We start from the raw sequence: 12364 nt of genomic DNA, 5'->3' as shown, positions 1-12364 counted from the left end.
GAACAGTGGAAATCGGAGTGGGGGGAGGCTTCTCTGGCCTGAAACCAAGCCCTTTATTTTAGAATCTTAGTCCTATAGTAGGGATTTGTTGGGGTTTCAGTTCGACTATCTTAAGTTGTTAAATTAGCATTGTCTAATGTTTAACAGCCTTTTCTTTAATAACTGGATAAAACCAAATTAGTTTAGTGGTCATAGTAATAAATTCTAGTAGCAACCAGCCGTTTCTTGATCTTGAATCATAATATCAATGCCATATTTGAGGCTTCTGTTTCAGACACTCTGTCTGCATGTTTTTTAATGAAGAAGATATGTTTGTGCACTGCCAGGATGGCACCAGGAAGGGTAAGTAAGGCCACTTGTGGATCCTGGCTATCGCTGCTGAGAAGTTACCATGTTTACACAGAAAATTCCTGTGTTTTGTTTTGTTTTAAATGCAGCTGAATTTTTTTAGATCTATGATCCTTACATTTTTTGATCAATTTTTCAGTTGTTCTGTGAGTTAAGAAGTGTTGCTAAATGGTTGTCATTGCCCTGCTTCTCACATGTGTAATTAAAGTACAGATTGTTTTCTCTATAAAAAGGATAATATATTTTGAACAAAAGAGTGTTAGTTTTCAGCTACAGTTTCATGGCTGGTTGCTTTGCCTAGCAATTTGCAGAACGTTTTTATCTTTCTTATAAGGACTTCTTATGTGAGAAGAGGCTTTATGAATTTATTAAAACTTGATTGTGTATTTTTAATTTGCAACTCTTATTTCAACTGAAAAAGGAGAAAATCTGCAAGGCAATAAAGATACATCCTAGAAAGATATTAACTTAGAAATTACTTCCTTGTTTATTGATTCTAGATTATGTGCTGCTTCAAGTTTTGTGCTGGCTTAATGCTGGCTGCCTTGGATTAATGCTGACTGCCTCACTATGTCAATAACTAAGAAAAGACACATACTTCAGGGAAAACAAATGTCAGAGCTCTTCCTCGTAATCCTTTGTAGGCAGGGCATTTTAAGTGGGCATATTTTAAAACAACAAGAAAGGGATGGAGAATTGTCTCGTGGTACAATGTGGAAAAAAGCTCCTTTACAGAACTACAGCTCATTTCATCCTAATTTGGTGATGAGAAACCAAGTGTTTCAACAGGAAGTGTTATGCCAAACATGTTTCTAAAAGAGTAACTATTGCTTGACTCTCTGGTTTTTAAAGTATATGGAGGATAATCTTAACATAGTACTGTTCTTAGAAAGGTTTTTTTCAAAGTCATTATTTGGACAGGATTTTGCTGAGCTAACGATGTTTACTGTCAGCATGATATAAACTAACTAATGACTTCTGTTACCTAAATCCTATATGATTCAAAATTTTTTACAGTTTCAATAAAGTAAACCAAATGACCTTGTATTAAAAGACAAAAAAAATTCATAGTTATTGTAATAGACTGCCAACTGCAACCAAGCATTCCTGCTATTATGCTTCTTCCTAAATATCTGCAATGCTGTGAATCTGTGCAGAATTAAAAGGATGCCACTTTCCATTGGCATCTGTAGCAAAACTAGTGTTGAATTCAGTGCTTCAGAAGCCACAAAGGAGGATCAGCCACCCTCTGCCACCTTGGGCAGCCCCTGCCATTCCCTCCCCTGCCCTCTCCTCTCAGCCCTTGTTCACCTGGCTACTTGTCTGCCAGCCTGGTCTGTTGCAACTCACAGTATATAAATATAAAATACTCATCCTGGGTCAGCCATGTCAGCAACAACTGCCCTGTGACATGGCTACCACCGATGTTGTCTGCTGTGACACAGCCAATGACACTGCCAGGCTAGTTCTGGGAGCTGGTGGCTGCCTGTTGTGACATAGCCATGATGTCACCAGGGCTGGTGCCTGGAGATAGTGCTGCATCACTGTGACATGGTTATTATCTTCCACCATTCAGGCAAGAAGACACAATTAAAAATAAATATAAGTAAATAAATTAAATAACAGCTGGCAATACTGGGCTGGGAAATTAGGTAGCTGTAGCAACAATTTAAAGAACAGGACCTCAGCAAAAGTTAGAAAAGAACTAAAACTGGCAAGTCCTACCCGCTGCCCAATTTTAAAGATTGTGTGGTACTTCCTGCTGAGATTTGTGGGTTTGAAGACAGTTCTGGAAGAAAAATGCTTGTCCTCTTGACTACAGGTAGTATTTCACACCTTTGGAATTAAAGCCATGGCTAGTGCCAAACCTTGCACCCGTGAGTAGCTGACAGTGCTGAGCATGGTTCAGCATGAGCTGCAAGACTCGCATCTTTCTTTCCCCGAAACAAACTAAAGATTTTGCCAGGGATTGTCTTGTGCTATACACTTCAGTTGAACACTAGAGTGAAATGCATGAATTAGCTTCCATCTGCTTGGTTCACTGCAGGCTGTTACATCCAACCTTTTTAATTGACAGGACCAGAGGCAATGGGCACGAACTGAAAGAGAGGAGGTGCCCTCTGAACATCAGAAAACACTCTTTTACTGTGAGGGTGACCAAGGACTGTACTGGGTAGACTTGTTTTCTTTTCCCAAATACTTAAAATGGAGGAATCCTCAAAATCTTAAGTATGAACTCACATGACTCTGCATGTGTTCATAGTTCTCACCTGAATCAAAAAATGAACATACTTTGTTGTCTTTCAATGCCCATGAAATATGAGAATCTTGCTGCTGAAAGGAACTTTGATAACAGAACAGAATTTTTGAAGTTGACCATTTTGGTATTCTAGTGTGTCTTTGTTAAGAGCACTTCCTATTATTGCTCATTTTATGTAATTGGCAGTTCTAGTTGAAGGTTTTGGATTTGTAGTTAGAGTGGGGAATACGTTCAAACAAGTTACAGATTGCTTAATACAGCTGACTTCATAAATACTTTAACTTGTGCTTCAAATTTTCCTAACAGGAATTTGTGCTTTCAGTTTTTAGAGATGAACATTACAGGAAAAAAGTCTGATTTAATTTTAAGCTTTTTGCTTAAATTTTACAGTCTTTATATGTAAAAAAAATGCTTTGAAGTCAGAAATGTGTTTTGATACAAGCTTCATCAAGGCAGTATTTATTTTATCACTAAAGCTGGTGCTTAAAAACATGTTTCGCACTATTTGGGGAAAAATCTTTTCTATTATATGTTGGTATTCCAAAATTCATAGCTTTGATTAAGTGTAGCTTCTTTATTTGAATTACAATGCCAGAGAAACAAAACAATGGAACTTTAAATAAAAAAGCTTTTCATCTCATTTAGGCACAATTAGGACTTAACAGAAAACATTGCCCAATTTATTGCTGTAGCAGCATCTTCCATTCAGAATGCCATTCCTTAATTTTGGAAGAAGATCATTTAACTGAACTGGATACAAGAATTCATATACTTGGAAAGTAAGAGTAAAAGAAGAAAAGCTAAAATATAGTAAAGGTTTACAATGAGGGGAGAATAAAGCGTTTTAATGCTCGGGAGAAGCAATGGTGGGTGATTTCACTGTGAATGATAAATATTCTAGAAGCTATGAAGAAAAGAAGTGATTCAACAGCTTAGAGACTGAGTTTTAGACAAGCACTGAAGTGAAAGTTTGATCTTCAGTTACAGTTTTGGAACTGTACATTAAATGTAAAGTATTAGGAAATGAAAATGGCTATGGACTAAATAAAAACAGTGTCACTTTTTTCCGTTCTTTAAAAAATGGTTCAGGTTGTTCTTTTTTTTTTTTTTTTCCTGCTTGTAGTTCACATTATTTTTTGTAATATCAGAGACTTACTGTAAAGAGTTTGGACGTGGTAACATTACAATAGACGGAAACTTGCTTTTGAAATAATACTGGTGATCAGCTGAGTCTGAAGATGTGGAGTGGTCACAGCAGTAATGGCAATGCTAGTAATGCAGGTGAAAGTAGCAGTGGCGAGCCTGAGACTTAGTTCAGTAAAGATGATGTTAGACTGTGCTTTTCTGACAGGTGTATTGGAAGGGGTTTCCAGACACAGAATATTTAATTTTTTATCCTTCTTTACACGTTCTTCTTAAAGACTTGCCTCTTTTAAAGTTTTCTAACAAAAACCATAGAGGAAAACCCATCCCAAGTCCAGCCAATAATCAGTAGCCTGGTCAGTGAGTTGGGCGAAAGCTGGGCATGGAACCAGGCAGTCCCTAGAGAGATACCAGACTATTGATTGCTTTAAGATAGTTCCTTTGTCTTTTCTTGTTTCAGATAGAATTACATGCTGATCCTTGAAATCCTTGTCCTGATAAGTTTCTTCCAAAACCAATGCATTTCAGTGAAAACCTTCGGTTGCAACAAAACCACAGTTCCTTCTCTGCTGTATTCTGTGGCAAAAAATATTTGAGATCACAGTTTATAGTTATCTCACTGTAAAATCTCATGCAGATTTATGCACTACTCCATTGTTTTCAGGGTAATATAGGTAAATGAGGGTTTACATACTAGTGTGGTAGATATGTTGTTGACCTACATTGACTACATTGCAATAAAAACTGTTAATGCCTTTACAGAAAAATTGGCGATTACACATGAGTCATGAGGACGTAATCTGTCCCTTTTGGTAATGAGAATATATTCTGATATTCTTGGAGACATACAGACAGACTAGTTTTCATGGTGTGGTAAGGAACAAAGCAGTGGAATTTGGCAAGACAAACACTTGTCTTTTCAAAAATGGACATACAGTGCTGAATGAAGAATGGCCATATGTTTGAATATGTAGAAAAAGATTGGTAGGACAAGAGTAAACAAGTTGTGGACAATTAAATAGTCTGGAAGATGAGTATGTATTACAGATTTTCAATATTGTAATAGAATCCACCAATCATTCAAGTAAAAGTAATTATTCAACAGTAGTGCATAAAAAGTTAGAATGGCGGGGCAGATGATCAGAATTAAAAATAAATGACGAGATAATAGATAATTTCAAGTGGGCTAGCGTGAGATAAGAAGGGTAGAAAAATGTGGGATAAGAAAAGCAAATACGACTTCCATGACATTATGCCTAACCATGTATATAATATACTTGGGTATTTTGTGTTAAGCTTGTGTTTTATCTTTTCTTTCTCAGTCACATAGAAAAAATTACAACATGGCAAGATCCTCGAAAAACTATGAACCAACCACTGAATCACATGAACCACCATCCTGCAGCTACTTCCACACCAATACCACAGAGGTCTATGGCAATGTCTCAGCCAAATCTCGGTGAGTACTGGATGTCATCTCTGTGGTGAAAATACAAAAGAGAGAGGAGAGCCACCTTTTACTAATTTGTTTGCCAAAGTAATTTTTGCTTCAAGAAGGGTAGCTCTGATTCTGCTGTCAGGCCTAACAGTATGCTCTCCACTTCCTTTTCTTATTTTTCCCTCTGTAGAGTTGGCAGCAAGTGAATTGGTACTGTTTGAGCTGAAGTTCTAACATCTCACGCATTTTATTTTAGAGCCTCTGTGACAAATTTTTGATGTAGTATTGAACATAGAAAAATAAGCTCTTGCTCTGCTTTTTTATTCAGAGGTGGTGTAAAGCCTCTACAAGCCCACCATATAATTTTCAAAGCTTACTGTGCGAAGTGCTGTTAGATAATCTGTCTGCAGTCTTTCCTGTGTTTCTTCAGGTCAGAGGTAGTAGCTGGTTTGCTTGTTTGTTTGTTTCCAGTGGTGGCGTTTTTTTGCATACTTAGGTTCTGCACTGGAAGCTACTTGCAAAATACTAAAAAGGCTGTTTTGCAGTATGAATTATCTAAAGACTTTCTATAAATGGTGTGGTTTCATTGTTGTTCCTGTTTAGCACTTCAAGGTTAAATTTAAACATCAACTTACATTCCTCTGATTTTGCCAGATTATTAGCCTTAGTGAAAATAAAGCCATGAAAACTCTGAAAATTTTGAAGAAAATACGTAAATGGAAGAAAACATTTTCATGCATATTTGAGAATTACAAATAATCCCTAATATTTCACTTCTGCAGCTTTAACTTTTCTACCACTCAAGGAAATGAGTAACAGATAGGTCAGCTTACAGGCTCAAGATCACAAAACTATGTCAAGTAGGTAGTTTTAAAAACACAGACCAGATTCTTGTTCAGATTAACTTTTGGTAAGTTGGTCTCATGATTTCATGATTATTCATTTGCAGTGTGGTTGATCAGGGCTGTCTCTTCACGTACCAAGGAAATGGAAAATGTTTGGCTGCCAATGGTCACCAATAGCAGTAATGCAATAAACATATTACTTTTGTCTTAAGTTTATAATAAACACCTAGGCTGTCCACTGAAGTAACTAACTTCAGTTCTTTCTTCTACCTTTGTCTCAACAGCTGTCCTGCTTGAATATATTCAATAAAAAGTGTTGGTTATGTTATGTGATTCAGCGGACAGTAGCAAATTGTATCATGAGAGTGGATATCTGAAGAAGAAACCTAAGTAAAATCTGAAAGGTTAGGGTGTACTGCAGTGTGTCACGCTACATGGTAAAACTAACAGTTGCTCTGCGCATGTTACTTCAAAGCACAGCTGCATTTAGGTCAATCTGTTCATAGCAATTCTGAAATGGCCAAGATGTAGGAATAGGACAGTGGGGTTTTTTGTTCATACCAACTCCTCAGCTTATGTTGACATCTGTTATATTCTCTCTAATTAAAAAACAAAGGAGGTACCATAAATCAGGACAGTGTACAGCAAGCTTTTTCCCCCAGTTTGTCAGTGAAAGTGAATCAAAGCCAAATGCTATACTGAAATACTTGTATACTGAATTTTAGGGAAGGGTCTTTCTCAGGATACAAAGGATTAGAAATAAAAGCATACACCTAAGTGACAGTCTGTTCTTGAAGGTACTTCAGGTCCTCAACAGGGGCATTTCCACAGACTTCAAAATCTGTCACATCAAATACAGACTATATTTCATTCAGTATCCATCACATTTATAGGTGAGGTTCCACTTTTGGTAGGTATTTGTACAGTGCTTGGCATAGTGCTTCATATCTGTGACTGAAATTCCTAAACATTAGCCCACTAGAAATACTATATAAAAATTTCCACAGCGTTTATATTTATTTAATCGAGAAAATATTTTGTCAATATGTTTTGGTGAACTTTTTCTCATTCTGGTGGCTTTCAAAAGGCTTGCTGTGACACTTTGGAAGCAAGCAAATCTGTTTGCACAGCCGAGTCGCACTTTCAGCACTGTATTATTAAATTCAGCATCACAGTCCCTGATTTTCCAATCCACCTGTTTGAACATACCAAGTGTGACACTATTTTCTTTAAAAATATATTTTAAAAGATTTAATCTAGAAACACAGAAATTACAAGATTGCAATAATCTGAACAGAATACAGTAGCCTCTGAATACTTCATGTGACAGTTTAAAATACATGTGAGTGTAGTTTCCAGTACTAAAGTAGAATGTCTCTATTTTGAAATTATCTTGGCCAAAAGGAGGGGCCTTTCTGCTCTTTTGTGATGCTAACTGTGTTACTGCTAAACCTGCTTTCTTGAGTCTGCTGAGACATTGAAGTGAGCAATTTGTTGGTCTGGCAGTCAGACCTCTAAGCCAGAAGTGATTGTGCCAACATCTTACAGACATCAGAGGAGAAATGGAAACTGGATACCAAGTTAAGCCACTCTTCTGGCCATAATTTTGTAACTTTTTAGCAAATGAAGTCTATGCATCTGTCTTTTGCCTTAGCGATTTTTGGTACTGTAGGAATTAAAAGAAGATTTTCTTTTGAAGATGAGCCACTTAAAAGAAAAGGATTTAAGTATTCCAGGTCTGCATACTGGTCTGCACTTCCAATTGCTAACACATGTGTTTTCCTTGCTTTGCTTCTTCTGAAGAGATGGAAAATACGGTCTGTTCTGTACAGTTTGTTGCTTTGGTTTATAAACTCCTTTCAGCAATATTTGCTGGAAAGTGTACAAAGGCACTTATAAACATTCTATCAAAATCACAGAGTGTGACTAAGTGATACCAAATCATAGTATGCCTATGCTTGAGACATAGAGAAACATAGTGAAGGTTGATTGAAATTAGTAGACGTACCTTAAAAAATCTGCTGTATTTTTCTACCTTTTTTCTTGCTGTGGTTTTATGTTGTCTATTTATGAGCTACACATACTGGTTTTCTTATAACTTCAGCGGTGTTAGTTTTGTCACTAACATTTAAAGCATTGCTTTTTAAATGTTACATAACAAAGGCATCTGAAAGTATTTCTTTCTTTGATGCATATTGTTAAATTAACAGAAAACTAATACATGCTAGGCAGGTTTCTATGCTTGTTTACACACCACCACTAAATTCAGTGAAGTTTCATGAATGAAAAGGGAAATTCATCCCAGAGATTGAAAGCATATTGTTGCAGGTTAGCATTCATTCAGACTTGTCAGTCTGCTTTTTCTATATATTTTACCTTTGTTCTTCTTCTAAGACAGTTTGTAGATGGATATGCTAAGGAAAGGACAACATCAACAGGAATCTTTTAACTATATGTTTTGTTGTTGGAATGCAACAGGGAAAATGATCAGCCTCTGACTGAAGACAGAATCACTGTATTTTTTGTGTCTTCATAAGTACTTCATAAAACCTATTTACTTTGGTGCTGAATCTGCATGTGTATTAGTTTTCTGCCCATTCTGAAACATAGTCTTTTTCAGCTGATTGATAAGGTATCAACTATCTATTGCCAGTCAACTTGGTTACTGTGGTAGAATCAAAGACCATATGTGGAAGGAGGGGTATTTGTGCACCCTTATTTTAGGCATCTAACCCAGGTCCATGAATTAGGAGATGGAGCTCCATGGACTTCCTGTGAATGAAAGGAAGGAGAGAGCATTTGCATGGCGCCTAAGCTAATGGTTAAACTACCGCCTGACTTAAATGACTAAATTGTTCTCTGGAAGTGCCTAAGTCGAAGCTAGGGAAGCTATTCTGCCTTAATGGCAGTCACTGGTGTAAGAAGATTCTGGAGGATGGGTTTTGGCTATGTGTAGCAAGATTTAGGGGAAAAAATTAGATCCTTATAAGAGTTTCTTTGTAACAATTTTTAATTAAATGCTGCTTGTTATGTAGTCTTTCTCTATGCTACATTATGCAACACTCAAAACCATTGTTATTTTCATCCTGCTTCCTTCGAACTGTTTTAAAGAGATTTTTTTCGTGATTGTACTCTTCATCCAGTTGGTGAGCACAATCTGGTCTTCATTTAAATGTTTTTCAAGTTTAACAGTTTGCACCTTATTTTTACATAAAATAATAAAACCCTCTGATAGTATTTATGTTTTCTATATAAATTAGCTTGAATTTATATGCATGAGTTCCTTAAAAAGCTCATATGAAAAGAACACAGTCTATCTGCAAAAAAACTCAGAAGACCTTCTGGGTAAAGTGGCATACATCATGGTACAGTTGATTGTAGAATTTAGGCCTTACAACAAACACCAGTTGCAGACTGCAAGGCACAGTTATTTGAGGTCCTGTGTGAGTGACTAAGCTGCGCCTTAAGTAGTGCCCAGAGTTTGGTGGTTTGAGTGTTTTGGGCACTCTCTGACTTTGTAAAATGCCTTTGACTTTATTTGGGTGTGGATAGGGGCTTTCAATTTTTCTAACTAGAAACTGTGATTAAAATGTGTGTTTGGTCTAACTAAACTCACTGAAATCCAACCAGGCTGGACGTCCCTGATGCTCCCTAGTCCCTGGCTACCACTGTCATCTTTGCCTCTCTTCACAGTGGACAGTCCAGCATCAGCAATAACAGAAATGCATACCTGGTTTACCACTTTGCATTTTCCACTTCTGGTACACAAGAGAACTTGTGTAACTCATCAGACTTTGCATAGAGACGGGATTGATGCGTGGAAAGGCTTTTAAAAGCTGCAGTCATGTATGAGCTGGCTGTCAGGGAAGAAGTGACAAGGGGTGAAGCAAAGAGACAAGCAGAGCTGTGTTTGTATAGATCCCTTATGCATTAGAGCTGAGCCATCTCCTCTTACCATATCTGTTTTTTCCCTCATAATCTATTATTTTCCATGTAAGTTTGGTCAAGATGATCTTTCAAGGTCCCTTGCAACCTGGGCTGTCCTATGATGATGATTGATAACTTGGTAACTTCATAACTTGTAAATTATTATCTTAGTGCATAGTGTCTATTGGCCTAGCTAATCCTGCCTTCAGAACATAATACCTCATAACTATATGTTCTCTCAGGTTCTGTCAAAATGAATTCATTAATACTTGTATTTGAGGGGAAAAAAAATCATAAAGATGCTTAACATTCTAATTCCTGAGGTTTCCAGTGTTCCCATACTCTGTACCTGGGTGTCATGGTTGAACCCCAGCCGGCAGCTTAGCCCCACGCAGCTGCTCACTCCCCCCCAGTGGGATGGGGGACAGAATCGGAAGGGTAGAAGCGAGAAAACTCATGGGTTGAGATAAAGGCAGTTTAATAGGTAAAGCAAAAGCCATGCCCACAAGAAAAGCAAAACAAAGAATTAATTCACCACTTCCCATGGGCAGGCAGGTGTTCAGCCATCTACAGGAAAGCAGGGCTCCATCGCACTAGGTAACGGTGACTTAGGAAGACAAACACGATCACTCCGAACATCCCCCCTTCCTCCTTCTTCCCCTACCTTCGAAGGCTGAGCATGACGTCATATGGTCTGGAATATCCCCTGGGTCAGTTGGGGTCAGCTGTCCTGGCTGTGTCCCCTCCTGACTTCTTGTGCCCCCCCAGCCTGCTCACTGGTGGGGTGGGGTGAGAAGCAGAAAAGGCCTTGGCTCTGTGTAAGCACTGCTCAGCAGTAACTAACACACCCCTGTGATATCAACACTGTTTTCAGCACAAATCCAAAACATAGCCCCATACCAGCTACTATGAAGAAAATGAACTCTCTCCCAGCCAAACCTAGCACATTGGGGCAGATTGTTTTAATTTATCTCTGTACTGCTTGTTTTTTATCAGTTAGCTGCTAGTGGCATCCTCAGAGGGGTATTATAAGAAACTGTGAACGCATTCAGGTGTAATGAATTGAGGGACAGCTGCTAGAAGGTAAGTAATGTTATGAGCTTGCAAAAGTAAGGATGCCTATTCTGAAGTAAGGAAAGAAGCTGGATGAGTATTCCCACATGGCTGAGGGTTGGGGCCTTGCAAAATGTAAGGTTGTAGCCATCAGAATAATTCAGGTGGGAAGGGGCCTTGGGAGAACTCTAACCCAACCTCATGCTCAAAGCAGTCAGCTATGAGATCAGACCAGGTGCCCAGGGCTTTATGCTATCAGGTCTTGAAAACCTTTGTGACAGATTAGAGGGTCCTGGTGGAATTCTCGTGCTTTCATCAGGTAGGAGGCTGGCACCATAAAGACAATGGGTGTTGTATCATCAACACTGGGTGGTGAAGTTTCAGAATGTGTAATACATACTTAAGAATAGAGAACAATTTCTGGCAGGGAGAGAAAGGTGCTACATGTACTTTTGTTTGCACTTGACACCTGCACCTTCACCTGATCAGATCGTGTGTAAATAATAGAGTATAAGTAAAATAAAACATCATGGCACATCTTTGGTAGAAGCTGGTAATACTTATCTCCATTTTATAGATCAAGTAGATCAGGCGTAAAACAGTAGAAAGCCTAAAGTTAATTTGTTTAGGGTCAGTGTATGTACTGATCCTGAGAGTTCAACCATATTAACTTACGGTGTCAAACTCCAGATGAAGAACTATTTGATTTTTATTTTTTTCCCCTACTGAAAAAGAGAAAGCTCCTTACCTTAGAAGCTTCCTGTATCAAGATCCACCAGCAGGCATGACCCAAGTGATACAAGCAGGATAGTTTTAACTATTAAATAGACTGGTTCTCTAATGGGAAAGATATTGCATATTTAACATGAAGAGCCTCTTACACTGACAACTGTTAGCGTTGTAGAATTTTTTCCGTGAATCTAAAAAGTTTAGCTTTCAGCTGTATTGCTAATGGTAATTTAATTGGGTCTGGATACAACTGGGAGTTATGCCATTTTGCCTCTGCTTTCATTTTTTTTAATCAGCCAGGAAATCCAACCAATAAAACAATGCAATAATCCTGTCTAAGAGCAATAAACACATGAACCAAAGTTTCCACATCCTGCCATGATAAAAGAGGTATAGCTACTATTGTTTTGAGGATGATAAAATGCAGTTTTGGTTACCATGTTAAAGTGAGTCTCTGGAGATAAGAACACAGATCCCAAAGTGTTTAAAAACAGGCGGTATATATTTTAGTGATAACTAGCATACATGAAATGGTCTAGGTCTTGCAAGGCTTGGTTTGCATTGGCTGGAAATTTGGCTACAAATATGTAACATTGAGAGGAAGGTGTTTTTCCCTCAGTG

The 12364-nt window shown here is 37.9% G+C and overlaps 1 protein-coding gene across 1 annotated transcript in view; it reads left to right on the top strand.

Moving 5' to 3' along the window:
* The first annotated feature begins 327 nt into the window (after nucleotides 1–327).
* The window catches only part of WWTR1 (WW domain containing transcription regulator 1), a 38502-nt gene continuing 26465 nt past the window's right edge, over nucleotides 328–12364 (top strand). The window contains exons 1-2 of the mRNA XM_010584992.1: nucleotides 328–342; nucleotides 5048–5210. Coding sequence (XP_010583294.1) covers nucleotides 328–342; nucleotides 5048–5210 — 178 coding nt within the window. The remainder of the gene's footprint in view (nucleotides 343–5047; nucleotides 5211–12364) is intronic.

This window comes from Haliaeetus leucocephalus, unplaced genomic scaffold, assembly GCF_000737465.1.
Source record: "Haliaeetus leucocephalus isolate CR32 unplaced genomic scaffold, Haliaeetus_leucocephalus-4.0 Scaffold1014, whole genome shotgun sequence".
Classification (NCBI taxonomy): domain Eukaryota; kingdom Metazoa; phylum Chordata; class Aves; order Accipitriformes; family Accipitridae; genus Haliaeetus; species Haliaeetus leucocephalus.
This window is presented reverse-complemented; position numbering and strand designations above follow the sequence as displayed.